Source organism: Anoplophora glabripennis, unplaced genomic scaffold (genome assembly GCF_000390285.2).
Source record: "Anoplophora glabripennis isolate ALB-LARVAE unplaced genomic scaffold, Agla_2.0 scaffold185, whole genome shotgun sequence".
NCBI classification, from domain to species: domain Eukaryota; kingdom Metazoa; phylum Arthropoda; class Insecta; order Coleoptera; family Cerambycidae; genus Anoplophora; species Anoplophora glabripennis.
Window position 1 is genome coordinate 726563 of NW_019416354.1, and position 17016 is coordinate 743578.

General features: G+C 32.8%; 1 protein-coding gene across 2 annotated transcripts in view; it reads left to right on the top strand.

Annotated features, from left to right (window-relative positions):
- Window positions 1-17016, top strand: part of LOC108906660 (potassium channel subfamily K member 1) — a 114598-nt gene that overhangs the window by 87849 nt on the left and 9733 nt on the right. Inside the window, exon 1 of one of the 2 annotated variants that reach the window (XM_018709974.1) lies at window positions 9782-10282. The exons of the other annotated variant lie outside the window; for it this stretch is intronic. Within the exon in view, the coding sequence (XP_018565490.1) occupies window positions 10042-10282 (241 nt within the window). The 5' untranslated portion in view covers window positions 9782-10041. Of the gene's footprint in view, window positions 1-9781; window positions 10283-17016 lie in introns of those variants that run through there. 2 annotated transcript variants of the gene reach the window in all.

A 17016-nucleotide genomic window follows, 5' to 3' on the forward strand; every position in this document is an offset into this window, starting at 1 on the left:
TCTATAAGTCCGTACATTAGATGAATATATGCAAATTCTTCATAGCTAAAATCGTCCATGATATTGATTGAATCAACAAATGGTGTCAAAATGATTTATGACAAATATCTAACTGCTAATTATACATACTTGTTGATAGTCATCTCAATTTCCACAGAAACCAAGATTTTTACACAAATGTAAATAACGCTTTTTTGTTGCAATATAATAAATATATGTTGTTATTTTCTCAAAAATGGTACAAGATATCAACTGATATACGGTATACCTTTTTTTTAGCAAAGTGGGAGAGGAATCGAACTATGAAAGAAAAATGTCAAATTTGGCAACGCTGTCAAAGACGTATAAATTTAAATTTATAATTTCGTCTGCTCCTGTATAATCCATGCATATTGAATATCAGTTAAACTTGGAAATGAACATTACCATGAGATACTTTAATTGCCCATATTTCTTGTTGTCGTGGTAACGACTTAGTAGTAGTAGTAGTAAAGGGGCGGCCTCAGCCTGGCAATTAGGCCACAAGTGGGCCCTTTTTGCCTAACCCGCCGTCCCATCACCTGACCACTCTCTGCCTCTGACCCTCCTCGAACCTACCCGACGCCCTAATGAACGCCAGGATTTTGGTCCATGGAAGGTCTCTCACCTCAGCCCCTTGCAGCTCTTCAGCACCAAAGACTTTATGTCTTATTCTCCCAAAGGCTGCACACTGTCCCAGAAGGTGGACAGGGGTGTCCTCCCCTTCGCCACATTTCGGGCATAGAGGGTCCTCCTCAATTCCTATTAAGCTTAAATGCCTCCTAAGTCTGCAGTGGCCTGTCAGAACCCCCACCATTTGGTTTAGGGCTCTTCGACTGAGGCTCAGCAGCCATCTTGTCTTGGATTTGCTAGGTCCATGTATAAAACTATGGGCCTGCCTGCATCCTCTATTTCTCCTCCAATCCAGACCTAAAGTTTGATAGGCCCACTTATTGAGGGCCCCATTAATGCTGCCTCGTGTGATACCTAAGATTGGTTCAGGTCCCTGTCCAGGTCCCCTGGACCCAAGACGAGCTAATTGATCCGCCCTCTCGTTACCAACGATACCCCTATGGCCTGGGACCCAAACCAACTCTACTTCTTTTCGTCTGGCCAAAGACTCTAGAGCGTCTCCACATTCTTGGAGTGGTAACGACTTAGAAATTATAATTAGAATTTGTTTTTCAACTTCTTTCTTTGAAGGCGAATAACTCCACAACGAAGTCAGATAGGATTTTTTTTTATGAAGTACTACAACTACTTTGACCTCCCTTCATTTTTGACGCGACGTCTCCGGACACTCTGTATATAGAACACCAGTAATTTTCTCAGGAAATTGTTTATATTACAAAAGTTCCTCATAAGAAGGTGTCCCAGTTTTTAATGGGTCACTATGTGTGAAGGAAATTTCAGTGACATACTGAGTATATTAATTAACGATTTGATTATGTTACTCAATCCTATGTCAATACACTTTAGAATATGTTATCTTCGAACATGTATAAAAGATGTTTACATCTTGACATACATAATTATGTCGCTTATTTGCTATATTGATGATTTCTCAATTGCATCTGAAGTTCTTCAATACGTACTGTCATAATAAGATCAAAAAGACGCACATTTAAAATAATTTTTATTATATTTTCCGTTGCCTTATGACTAATACTAAATTTTTATGAAATATCTTATGTAGTTTTGCAATAAGAAAAGTTAAATTGAACTGTTGTTATTTCGGTCGCTATACAGGGTGTAACGTAAAGGTTGGGAATAAATTAAACGGTGGATTCTTTATTTAAAAAAATAAATATTTGTCGTATAAAGTTATGCTCTACGGGTTTTCTTTTCAAAACTACAGGGCGCTAAAGAATTTCAAAAAATTTAGTTTTTTAATATCATTTTCAATGCAAAAGTCTTTTTTCAATGCCTATTTGACCATGTTCGGTGGCTGAGTCAAAACATACTTCATAATGTTTTGTTACTTTTATTTTCCAATGTTAGCAGTGGGAAAAATGGTATTTACAAAAGTTTTATTCACGGAAAAATTACAAGATCTAGAAATAAAACGCAAGAGGGTAATTGTGTTTAAAATAAAAAGTGGATCATAAAAAAATATTAAAAAATGTTTTTACCAGTGGCGTACCACAATTTTGTTCGAAAAACCTTACGGTACAATCCGTACGCGCGCCACTGAATAACTTACAAAGTCAATCTTTTTCCTGTTACTAGGGGATTATCAAATTAAGCTAATGCTAAAATTTCATTCCATTATCTTATAATGTTCGAAAGTTATTGGAGAAAAACTAAATTTTTTGAAACAATTTAGCTCCCTGTAGCTTGAAAAATAAAACCCGTAGAGCATAACTTCATATTATTTTTTAATCCAAAAAATCCACCGTTTAATTTATTCCCAACCTTTACGTTATACCCAGTATAGACACTATTTGTGGGAACACTCTGTATAAGATATTACAATTTATTATTTAAGTTGATAGTAGAGACGAAGATAATCCCACTCAGTTCGCATTGAAAACACTATCAGTGATCGTAGGTAGCACCCCCACTATTTCTTAAGTCTTCCAGTCAATTTTACGTCATTTTTGACATTTCAAAATTTAAAATTGTACAATAGCTGTAGATTAAAAAATGTACTTGTTCTATCAATATGTTCACATCCGCTTATAATGGTCAGCACGCTTCCAAAAATAATATATCAAGCAACAAAAATACTGCTGAAGTCAATCAGTAGGAGTATTTTAGAAGAAATTCAGCTAAGTAGAGAAGCTGCGAAGGTAAGATATAAAGAAAAAAAAATAACAAGCACGTCGTCCAACGTCCAACAAATATCTTTAGATGAAGCCAAGCGCATACTAAACGTTGAGAAATTGAACGCCAAAGAAGTTGAAGAGAAATACAAATATCTGTTCCAAGCAAACAGCAAAACACAGGGAGGATCCTTCTATATGCAGTCGAAAATTTTTAGGGCGAAGGAGCGGATAGATGCAGAATTAAATAGTATTGCCTTAAAAAATGATTTTGTTGACGTTCCAAATAAATAGGGTGTACAAAATTTGCGTGAACATGTTGTTAAAGTAATTATTCTGAAAAATTTAAGTGTCGTATATATTTGGATCTAATGTACTTATGGTCAATAAATGGATAAAGTTGCAAATTGCTCGGCTTTTATTAAATAATGAAGAGGGCAATATACAGGGTGTCCCGGTACTTGATACAAAAAGTTGGGTACAAATAGATGAGGTCAAAGTAATATCAGTTCTTCATATATTTTTTTTTCATACGGGCCTTCGTTAACAAGATACGTGTCCTCAATTGTGAAAATTGAAGTTATTTTTATTTACAGTCTCTAAACTATTAACTTCAGCACAATGCAAATTTGGTGATCGATAACACATGCTTACAGCTCGCTTTTGATGTTGTAAGTGAAACTTCATTATGCCCAGAACGTCAGGGACTGACTATGCCCAATGGTTAACAACCAGAATTTTTACATAGATGACGATCGCAATCTGCCTGTATCAAAAATAAGTTCCCTGAGGAATTTGTCAATAATAATACCCTCTTGGTTCAACTCGGTAAAATTAACAGTTTACGAAATATTTGTGATCTTATGTCACAGTGCACATCGAGCGGCACCTCTACCATTTTTTGTTTTTAATTTTTAACTGGACATAAATGCTATGTTAGAACCGTACATATTTTTACACATAATACAAATTGCCTATGATTTATTAGTTATGAGGTTATGAAGTTAAGAAGTTATGGGGTTATAGAGTTATGGGAATTTTTTGGGTTTGAGTACTTGGGTTTTCAAGGAGTCCTAAGCTATGTGATGAATTCTAGAAATGAAATATCCCCAATATGTAGTGCACAATGCTCATTAAAAAAAATAGTTTATGGTCCACCCACCAGGAACCCTAAACAAATTCATTACTAGAGTTTGCACTGTACATTGCGTATGTAGTACAGATAAAGTATACTTTGCTCGCTACACTAAATAAACATTTGCAGATATTTGCTTGAAGTGTACAACCTTTAATAATTGTAAATTTTGGAATGGAAGGACTGGCTTCATAATAGGATAAACAAAGTCAAGTTGTTTATTTAAGGATGAGCTCAATGCAAGTATTTACATGTAAATGTAAGCTTTAGAACATTTAAATACGTGTAATCACTCACAAATTGAATCTTCATAATTATATAACTGGAATATTAAATGTACACTACATAATTTTTAGTATATACTGAAATGAACACGCTGTATCTCAAGAAACGACACCGAGTAATAGCAGAGAAAATTTAATGAAATTATAATGTAGACTAAGAAAGACAAATTACTTTTAAAGAAAAATAAAAATCTCCTTTCATAGTTATTTCATATAAAAACTAAAACATTATCAGTCAAAATTTAACTAATACATTGTAAACGAGAAGCATGTCAAGAAAATAAAGTTTAAGTTCGAAGTAGAAGCATGAAAGTAAAATAAAAATGCCACAAGAAGGGCCAATTTAACAATTTTACGAATAACTAAACGTTAAATAATCTAGTACAAAAGAAAATTCAAATATTATAGTTTCAGAAAACACATAGGCTAGAAGTTTATTATAAAAATTTGTCATGCAGAATGTCATATAAAAATTTATTGTAAATTAGTTTAAGATGTATAAAATTTACTACGCAGTTATAAAATATAAATTACGCCGTAAGTTAATTAAAATAAAATTCATCGCAATATGTGGGAGAAATTGCGCAGTTAGAAAATAATATCATGGATACGAGTGACCAATAAAAAAGGGACAAATCAGAAGATTTACCTTGTACCGGAAAACAAAAGAGTATCGTTGGGAAGTAAACAAGTGGAAAAGAGAGGTTGGTCCGAGACACTGGTGAGGGGTGCATGTTGTCCTGTGGCTCCCGAAAATAACATCAAAAACACCAGGAAGCAATCCACTCAGACCCAACAGCCATCTTCAATGAACGAGTACAGCTGACAAACCACAACTAATGTGAGGTTAGAGTGACGATCGAAAATTCAGATGCAGAACGAAATAAACATAAGTCCAGTTGCATAAGCATAAGCGTATTCTCCAAAAACATAAAGTAAAGTGTTGCGAATTTGAACTAAAAACAGTTTGTGAAATAGAAAACTTCAGTTCAAACCATAAACAATTTCAGTGGATAAAATTAAAAATGACAGTTTTGAACATTTCCTAATTTAGGAATTAGTTTAGTTTCGATGTTCGTAATATAAGTTAATTTGTTTCATAAAACTTTTAAAACATTAATAATTAGTTAACCAAATACTTTTCATATCATGTTAGATAGAGTAAAGGAATTTCTCCGATATTTAGTCATGTAAAAGTCTATAAAAAAATCTAGTTTCTGTGTTTATCACCATATTGTTCGGAATTTAAATATTAATACTTAATAAATGTCATATTGTGAAAATAGTTAAAATTTCGCTTTTATTCAATGCTTCTTACAAAAAAATTAATAGTAAAGGTAAATTTAAAATCACATAGAACCGCTTCTCTGAGGTAAGATCTCATGCTGTTAATTGAACAAGTGTTTTTGAGGGACAGTGTAGAAATTATCAATAAACATTCCTATCTACACTGAAAAAAATTAACCTACACTGTTAACATTATTCATGCAAGGTAAAGCTGCCGGAGGAGAATTTAGCAAAACGAAGGTAAGAAAGTACAATTCGTCTATATTTGTCATTGTAATTATTAAATTTTATTAAGAGAACCTACATTCTACACAACTAAAGGCGCCCAAACGAATATTCAAAATTACACAAATAATATTTAATCATTACACACACACACACACACACAAAATACTTACAAAAACAAAATTAAAAATAAAATAATAAAATAAATATTATTATCAGTTTTATGTCACAGGCAACAAAGTATTAATTAAAACGATACATTTTATAAATTATAATTATATTATAGATACCTACTTTGTTTTCAAATAGTTTATCGTCTGATACTAGACTTAAATCACGTGGACTATAAATGTACTGATAGAGAGTGGTTAGTTTTTACCTTTGATAACCTTTGTTTCAGTTCAATTTTCCAAGTTCGTTTACCCATATTTTCCATTTACCGATTTATTATATTTAACAATATACATATATAGGTATATATGCAAGTTAAAAATATTATTAATGTATCATTTCAATTGATCTCATTGCTCTTTAGAAGATGTAAAAAATGTTTAACATTTGGGTAGCTAGACTTAGCTCTATTCAAAGTTGTTGATTTGTTTAGCCCCCAGAGGCCTTCAAAAAGTTAAACAAGAAAATTTCAAGAATTTTTCGTTTCCAATTTTTTTTAAAACGCTTCCATGAAATTTGATATGCTGGTTCGATACAAATCTGATGCAACTGTCTTAAAAAATTTGATTTACTTGAAAATAACCACAAAATAATCGATTATGGAATCCAGAAATTTAATTGTAGGTAATCGAAAGTTATTAGAGTACACTCATCGTTTTCAGTAACGCATACTTCAGTATAAAAAAATACTTAACCGCTCTCCGTGAAAGCATTGGGTATTTTTATATTAGACAGGGTGTAACTAAAAGGCTTATGCAAACTTTAATTAACGAAAAAAAAAATAGTGAAAATACATAGTTTACTTCAAGCTGCAAAAAAACAACATAGCTTGTGGTTTTGCAGCTAAATATTTTATTTTATTCATTGATAAAATGAATTATTCTGATTATTTAAAAAATAACTTGATGTCATGCTTGATTTAGCAATACTTACGAGTGCATGATACATAATGAGCAGAAACACATTTTTATTAAAGCTTCAATAATAATAACAGATCAGAATTTAAAAAATCTTGGAGGGAAAACAATTTCTAGCGAAAATATTAAGACAATAACCGAAACTATGAAACTAAACCCCTACATATATAAAAACTGCGGCATGTTCATATTAATTATGCATAATCAGAAACTAAATCGTAATGTCAAATTTTACCCGCTATTTAAAAAAATATGTGGTTCTTTTGAAATTTTTAACATGACGTTAAAGCATTTTCGGGTACATTTTACATAAATTTTTTCATTAATTTGTGATGTAAAATCCGTTACCAAAATTTGTATTTCAATTACATCTTGTATAAACAAAGGTGATATGAAATTCCATTCATACGAAATTTTGGGAAACCCTCTATTTATATTTTCATTCGAGTATTTGACTAGAGTTTTCAAATTCCTCTTTCGAATTATCGAAAAAATATTATGTTAATCATTACGTATAGTTCCAAGTAACTTTAATTCAATAATTAAATTTTATGGTAATTCGAAACATAGAAACGGAAATCAATTTATGATCTTTTCTCTTAAATAAAAAATTGTTTAAAATATGGAAACGGTATCAGTTTAAAACTAGACTAATAAATCTTATAATACAGGGTGATAGAGGGCACAAAAATGAGCAACTTTTATTAAGCAACTAATGATTTAAATGCTTTTGTTTTCAAGAAAATTAATTAAGAAAACGAACCATAAATGTAAGCCGACCCTGTGCATCTTGTGCACGTGCACGGCCAGAATACTTCTGTCTCGCTACATGCGTGAAGCGCTTCTCTGATTGGCTGACCTTCCACGTGACTTCGACAATTAAGCAAATCTGATGGTAGGTCAGTATGCCGTGTTCTTTAGTTGTGTGTTGCAGTATTACTTAGCCGGCGTATAAAATGTTTTCTAATCAAGAACTAGCAGATATGGTGTTTACGTACGGAGAATGACAGTACAATTATTTAAATGATGCTTGTCGTTTGTATGCGGCTCGTTGTCATAACAGACGACAACCTAACAGTACAACAGTGCAAAAGGCATTTCAAAGATTACAGGATACCGGAATGTCCACCTGAGATATGAAGGTCGTGGACAGGAAAGGCCGCAGCATATTTTCGAACGAAGAATACATCATAAACCTCATTAAGGAAGATCCAAGGCGCAGTACTCGCGACATTGACCAAGAAGAGTTTGTATCTAACAGTGCAGTGTGGCATGTACTACGGAAACAATTGTTACACCCCTACCATGTACAAAGGGTTCAGGCGTTAAATAATGATTTTCAGCCCCGTGTGGAATTTTGCCAATGGTTTCGACATTAAATAACACAAGATCCGGATTTTATAAACAAGCTGCTTTTTACGGATGAATGTTGTTTTACTAGAGACGGTATACTAAATTTTCACAATATTCACTATTGTTATGGTGCAAATCCTCAGGGTGTACAGAGATCTCGATTCCAGCAACGGGTTTCAGGGAATGTGTGGTGTGGTGTTTTTGATGACAGATTACCCGGCCCAATAGTGTTACCTGCACTTTTAAATGGTGCTGCTTATTTAGTTTTTAATAAACGCCTTACCGGGTTTCTTGAGGAAGACGTTCCTTTACAAATCCGTGACCAAATGTTATTCGTGCATTATAGTGCTCCTCCCCATGTTTCTCGTGCAATTTGTGAATTTTTACATATCAACTTTCCGGACCCTGTACTTTGGCCAGCACGAAGTCCGAATGAACCCTCTGGACTTTTTTGTTTGGAGGCGTACGAAACAAAATGTGTACCCAACGCCTATTGTCGATGCAGCAGATCTTCAACAGCGTATTTTTGCTACAGCTAATGAAATTTGACAAATGCCATTTGCACGTATGCGGACTAATTTTGACCATCGTTTGAAAGCATGCTTATTAGCACATGGAAACAACATTGAACAATTTTTGTAGAGCATATCCTCTATTGGTATTCGTCAGCATTTTCGAACACAAAATTGAAACCGTCAAAACCGCCATCAGCGCTTTCGCACTACAACGCGCAGCAACTTCGATATCAAAGTACAGCTGGCATCAGAAACGACGTTAAATTTATTTAAAACTTCATGTGAAAATTTTTCAATTTAAAACATAATGTTTTAGACCATCAATTGCTTAATAAAAGTTGCTCGTGACCTCTATCGCCCTTTTCAAGGAACGCACTTATTTCAGAAACACCCTGTATACTAATCACAAATTGCTGTAAATGGGTACATAAAACATTTAGTTAATATGGAATCAACAATTCTGTACAAGTATATACGAAAAATAATCTTCTTAAATTTTCGTCCAATGCTGAAACCTCAAATAAATTATTTGTTAAAAAAATACTTTGTTTCAAGGACGGACGTACATCTGCATAAGATTATAACAGTGGGACGTAAGATTATAACGGTGTAGGTTAAACTAATAACAGAATATTTATCTGCATTTGTTTTTTTTTTAATCTAAAATCGGTTATTGAAGTTACTTGAATATTATATTTATTTACAAATAAAAGTACCTAACTTATCTTCCTATACAGTTTCTGTTGGAAAAAAGTATTGAAATTTTTACGGAAAAATGGTTCTTTTTAAAAAACAAATCTTCTAGAATATATCAATTTGTTTTTTTTTTAATACAGGGCAGGGTTTAGGACAGAATCCCCATTGCATTTAAACTTGTGAATATTAAACGTCTGGAACATCGAAAACAATAAAATTGATTTAAAATTTTGTAAACAACTTAATAAGATTTGTAGAACCGTATATTCTCATCCTAGACTAGAACATAAATATTTTTCTAGGTGGAAAAGAAAACAATATAACTTCTACAACAATTATCTCAAGTATACTATGAGATAAGAACATGCGTATAAAAGCGTTCCATTGACATCTTCATCTCAGTTGAGTTCAATCGTTGGCTGAGAGTTCTAGAGTGAATAGTGTGAACCATTTACGTACTTCTACATTTGAAAAAATGGAAGACAGGACTTTGATTATGCTTTTCTATTACGCAGTTATCTTTATAGAGACAAAAATGTTCAACCACCCCAGTGAAAATTTATAACAGTGCGCGAATATTTTTTTAGTGTAAAACTTATCTCGTATTCAGATATTGTGTATATAAAAGAAAAAAAAATTGATTATTACAGTTACGGATCAATTTCCATACCAATCATGGACAGGTCGGAAAAAGTACCTCTTTATCCAAAAGTTACCAGGCACTACGAGGTTCCTACAATTTTGGGAGTGTGCCGTTCTTCCTGTTACTTTTCCATGTACCTTTGTGGTTATGCTATGTTTCTGTTTACCGGCGCAATAATTTTCAGCATTTTAGAAGCTCCTGAAGAAAATGCGTTGAGAATAAGGTTGGATACTGCTAGGCAGAGATTTTTGGCAGCACATCCTACTGTGACAGGTTGGTTACAACAAACCGAGCTACAAACCCAACACATTATCAATTATGAAATACATATTTCCCAAACTTATTTTATAATTCTTATTAAAATATATTTGAATATCCCTGGTAGCAAAATCTTGCACAAGCCACCTATACAAGACTGCTGTGTACCTATCGCCGAAATCAGCATCATGTTTACTACAAGATTCATTGTGCAATTGTCTTGATCAAAGCTTTCAATGGATTTGATTCAGGGCACTTGAGCACAAACGAATAAATTAAAGCAAGTGACTATGTTGCAGACTTACATTAGAATTAAGTAAGACATATTGTACTTGACTTATACTAATTCACCCCTTTGGACTCAAGTACTTTTGGTTAAGTCTGATGCAAGTATTGTAAAAGTATCTTGCATAAGAAACGACATAAATTTCAGCAATAGACACAAAACAATCTGACACAATTTGGCTATTTCAAGTAAACTTGAAACAACTTGTATTGCACACGATTGTGCTACCAGGGAGTTTCGATCTCATATAATATATGACATGCTATGTTTATCTTATCTCTGTAGTTTTTAAGATATACTCGGTCATTCAGAATTATAGTAGGATCATATTCGATGCAAAGTAATAAATCATTGCCTATCAAGGGATCCAATGCAGTGCGGTTTTAAAAGGTTTAGAAATTGAATAATTTCTTTATGCATTATGAAGGAATGAAGGGATCAGTTCACGTCTGGCACCCCTGTTCCTACAAAAATCCCTTTATTCTCAAAAACTATTTATTTTAAATGTAAATTTTTAAATTCCACATATGTAAGTACTACATTTTATCTCTGCACGTGCCTCTGTTGTTTACTTGTTTTTTGGAGGCGGTCTCTGATTTACGACCAAGCTCGCCAGGTAAGTATTTGACAAATAACCGACCACTTCGTACACTCGATGCACCTGGGCGACTACAACTACTACCAGAACACAATGCGTATGTAGCGGTATTTCAGATTTTACATTCAATTTCATGAAATGGTTCATCTTACGCGTCCTAAAAATGATGGCACGATTTTCCTTTGAAAAGACTGACAATTTTTTGCTCTACTTTACATCGAATACGATCCTACTATAAGTTCTATGTACACTTCTATAAATTGACAAATATTTTTATATGTAAAGTGAAAATAGTCCCTATACATGAAAGTATATTTTAGCACTAGTATTTTCACAATTGTTTCATTCAAGGCACTTCTTCTACCGAAAGTTCCACCTAATTTGCGCACAGTCTCAGCTACACTTTCAGGCATCCTTCCTGTTGGAATGTAGCACAAAATGGCTACGTAGCTTGCCGGGCTGTGTCAACTATGATTACTACGCGCTAAATAAATATTTAGTAATTGTTGTAAAATTACTTCAACCTTGTAACCAAAAATTATTATTTTTAATTGTTAAAAAGTAGGCCCCAAATAAAGTCAATTACCTAGTGCAATAAGTTATCTACTCACATTTAATAGAAGAAATGTACTTAGTAACTGTAAAAAGGTGCTCTCTTCTAGTAAAGCATCGACTTCAGGTAGAAAAATCGTGTTAACAAAATAGTGTTTATTAAGCTTGACATCAGCATATAATATTTTAACACTAAGAAGAAAAAATCTTATCCCTCAGTGTAGTCACAAAGCAGAAACTTTTATTTAAAAAAAACGCAAAACAATGTTGCAATCGTCGAATCACTGCAATAAACATGATGTTCACTCTACATTTCATCCACTAGGATTCATCTCGGACGAACATAGTGGAACAGGTTCTATTTGCATCCATCGTTCATTCCAGATGATTTTTGTATGATTTACTATTTACGTGTTCACATTGTTCACCTTTCATGCCCGTTGAGAGGATTCATCCGTGTTATTATCCAATGTGACCCTCCGTGAAAATGCATGTTAAGTGTTTTACAAAGTAAATTCATCAACATCATTTTCATTACAAAAAAGAACGAATGTACTTCTCTAGAGGAAGATTTATATGTTGATGAATTTACTTTGGAATACACTTAACATGTACGAATGTACTTCTCTAGAGGAAAATTTATATGTACTGATCTTTTCAATGGAATATAAGGCCAGATGGACAAGGACACTATCCAACGTCAACCAACAGACAAAATATAGGTTGTAGGCTTCAAATTCTTGAAGTATAATCATCTCATTTTCGGTTACTTTTGGAAGTACTCTCGTATTTTCTACAACTAACATTAAACATTAAACTGCTTGCTCTTAAGGACAAAGTTTTGATATCTCTTTAGCTCCCACAGTATTGATAACAATTTTTTTAAATTCTTCCGGCCAGACATGCAGGCATTATATAAAAGGACAAAGACCTTGAACGCCCCTAGGTTTATCAGCTCGACATATGAATCAAATGTTTGTACAAAACGTCAAAGATTATCTGGAGTACTTAAACAAGCCTATTATTGTGGAAGATTACAGAAGTTTGTTATGATTTCAAAAGGCCGGCGTCTTTATCAATCTCGCACTTGTGGTAATATCTACGTTCACGTGGTGTGGCACTTGTTCCATAAGGTCGTGACTTTAAAAGTTTAGAATGATTAAATTGTTAAATATTTTGAAACCGCTGTATCTAGGCAAGCGGCCATTCAGTCTGGGTCACCTTCTCCTTATATTGTTAGAAATCTTTTGTAAATGGAGCCAGTATAGAGTCCAGGGGAGGTTTGATTGTACACGAGGGTTGAATTCACATAAAGCAATGTTTACCAGTGGCCGAAAGAGACGGCACGTCAAATGAGTCAATATATTGACGCCTCTGGCAAAGATAAGCTCACATTTTCGATGTTCTAAAAAAGTTCGGAAACGCCTTTAATAACATACCGGATGGAGCGCCCATTAAATAACTTTTTAGTTAGCGTTTCTGTGGGTATAAACAATTTCTCGATACAGTATTTTTAGGGTACATTTTCTTATGTTAATTCTTATATCCAATTCAATTAAAATTATATTTTCAAGAAAGTTAGAGAGTCATTAACAATAATTAATAATAAAAAGCTTGGAGCACATACTGCTGGAAGTAGCCTCCCAACAGCTTGGAGCGTTACAAGGCGAAGAGAGATATAGCTCCTATGAAGGTACCTGCTACCTCTCTCTCTTACCGATGTGATTGGCTGTTCCTGTCACGTAGTCCTAGAGGGGATCAGTCGTGAGCCAATCATGTTCGGCCAGAGATAGAGACTGCATAGCAGCTATCTCTTTCTTCATCTTCTAACGCGTCTGGCCATTAGGAGGCTACCTCCAATAGTCCAACAGTATAGCTGGAAGATAAAAGGTGATTCAGAACTTAAAAAAATTAGATGTGTATATCGTTAAAAATAAAAACGACTTTGTTAGGGTTTGGTTTTTCTTATACAACGCGATAACGAAATATTAAGTTCTAATACTCAGTAATCAATTCGATCAATTATTATTCTTCTTTAATTTGTTTAGTAGGTAATAGATTTTAATTAATTAGTGCAATGTAGCTCAGTACTTTTTTTGTGCTCCAAGTGATTAAAAAAAAATTAAAATACAATATCCGTTTTTCTATTTTTTCAAATTATTAAGTAGTTAGTGTAGCTACTAGCACTTTGTTAATTAATTATTGTAGTGTAGTTTAGTGTATTTTTAACACTAAATTTCACACCTATTACAAACAGCAGATTTGTAAACCACCTTTTGTGACATTAAAGTACAGTTGAATTTCAATTTAATACAAAAATTACGGGAATGGGTTCCTTATCAAAAAATTAGAAGAGTGCGGTATGGCGTATATCATTAGTTAATCGATCATTTTTCCAGTGGCAAACAAGTGGGTTTTCAAAAACTGGTACCTAATTATGACATGGTCTTCTTTTACATGTCTTTACACATTTATTTAGACCAATTTGTAGCTACACCCACCTAATTTGTTTTGGATAAGTTTTGATCACCCCCTGTATGATATTTGTTACTTTTAAATCTCACTTTACTATAATAATCAGCTACTGATTTAAGTTATTTTATACAAAATCAGCTATCAGATGTTTAATAATATAAATGTTATCTAACAGAACAAATATTGAATAATAATAATATTATCTATATTTGCAACAATTTATTGTGGTAATATACGAGTATGTATATATAGGTGTACCAGACAGACGCTAATATTTATTATTTTTTTTATTGTTTCTGTATCTACCTGATATGAAGTTGCGCTTTGTACAGAGAGTTGAAACTTGAGTTAATAATTTTCTTAATTAAATATATTATCAATCAATCAACCAGTGGTGGAGATATTGGCGGGTCTGTCACTAAAAGATCACAAAATTTCTATGTCGCTGAGTATTCTGGAAATTTTTATGAGCACATTATTAATAATCATAATATGATTATTAAGAAAAAACAAAGTCTAAAACAACCCAAAGAACAATATGCTGCAGTTATGAGTCTTAAAAAAGCACTTGGTATATACAGGTTTAACAATTTTATAATTTTGTGAGCAGATGGAAATAATGACAATAAATTAACTATTATGTAAACAAATGTCAAAAGCTCAATCTTTTCCGATTTATTTTCTTAAATAACTTTAAAATGATATTTTAATGTAATATACTATTAGAGTATATGTATAAGACAATAACACAATATAATTTTTGGGATTCTCACCTCCCTGTCTACCCTATAAAAATTTTATATGTACGCCTGTAATGATCTAATTGACATTCGCCAATACAAAATTAATTATTAGAGATATGAAATACAGGTTTTCCGACAATTTCGTTTTTTATTTAGAGAAGCTATGATAAAAATTGAAAAAAATATATACAGGGTGTCCCAGAATAGCGTGTACAACGGAAGACCACAGATTCGTGGACTCAAAATAGGCAGATTTAGACTAATTCACCTATATCCAAAATCGCTTCGTTTGGCCGCTAGATGGCCTCAAAGTTGATGAAAATTTTTTAAATTTTGTAAAAAACTGGGATACGTATTATTCGATTTCGATTATTTTTGCGGTGTAGACTTCTGCTATGAACCTATACATTTTGGTGTTATACAGAGCGTTTTTTAAAACTTACAACTCCTACAAAATTGATGTATGGTGATAATATCCGTTCATAACTTTTTCCTCTCTAGGGCAATAATGACAATTATTTTTTATTTGATAGGTGATGCCATTTGGAAGTTTTTGGGCCTCTTGTAGAATTTTAATTAAATGAGAGGTTTGGGTACAGAAAAATATTTTTCAAATGTCTACATTATCTTGCCACCCATATTACAATACTTAACAGTGCTAGTAGGTACTGATTTTGTAGACTGACTATAATTTCAGTTGGATCTTTAAGTCATTGTACCTGCCAATTCTTAATGAGTTTACGATAAGATATACCACATGTTACTTCGATATAGATACACATACAACGAATTATTTATAACGTGCCTAATTTCATTAAAATAATTAATAAAAAACAATCAAATACAATAAAAAATGCTGGAGATAAAAATAACAAAGTTGATGTTATTAGATTTAGTATAACTTATTATAAAAACTGTTCAAAATGACCACGGTTGTTTCTACAACGAAGATTAATTCGGCAAATAAAGTTAAAGGACACCCTTTGCAGTTCTTGAGGGCAATTTTTTAATACATTTATGGCAATTTGGATATGTCTCCACAACTCTTCTTCACTGTTAGATGTGGAAGCACACACTGTTGTTTTCAAAGTACCCCAAAGATAATAGTCGCAAGGTGTTAAGTCTGATGAACGAACAGGTCAGTTAACAGGAACATTATCCCCTCTACCAAATCCATCGATGAGGGAATCTTTGATACTGCCGGACATTGACAGTAAAATGTGGTGGAGCTCCATCATGCATAAACCACATGTTAGCTCTGAGCAATAATGCCACATCTTCCAATAACTCGGGTAAAGGGTTTTGCAAAAATTCTAAACAAAATTCGCCATTCAGTCTATTGGGTAGAATAACAGGGTCAATAATAATGCTGTCATTTGATTGATTGTTTTTTTTTAATTTTTTAATAAAATTTGGCATGTAAATAATTTTAATTCGCCGTATGTGTGTATATCCAAGTAACATGTAGTACATATTATCGTCGTAAACACTCATTAAGAATTATTGTCCGGCACAATGACTTAAAGATCAAACTGAAATTACAGTCAACCTATAAAATCAGTGCCTCTAAAAAAGAAAATTCTACAAAAACTTCCAAATGGTATCACCCATCAAATAAAAAATATGTAGTTGTCATTATTGCCCAAAAGAGGAAAAGTTATGAACGGATATTCTCACCGTACATCAATTTGTAGGAATTGTATGTTTTAAAAAATACTCTGTATAACACCAAAATGTGTAGATTGAAAACAAAAGTCTACACTCCAAAAATAATCAAAATCGATTAATACGTATTCGAGTTATTTACAAAATTCAAAATAATTTCACGAACTTTGAAGCCATCTAGCTTCCAAACAAAGCGATTTTGGATATAGGTGAATTGGCCTAAATCTGCCTATTTTAAGTTCACGAATCTATGGTCTTTCATTGTACACGATAATCTGGGACACCCTGTATATGAACATACTTCTTAAAATGTTTTTCAATAGTACTGCGATGGTTCCAGTGCTATAAAATAAAACTCATCTTTGGGAGAATATTTAAGTACACAGTTTTTCTTTCCTTCAAATTTAAAATGGAAATTTTCGAACACCTT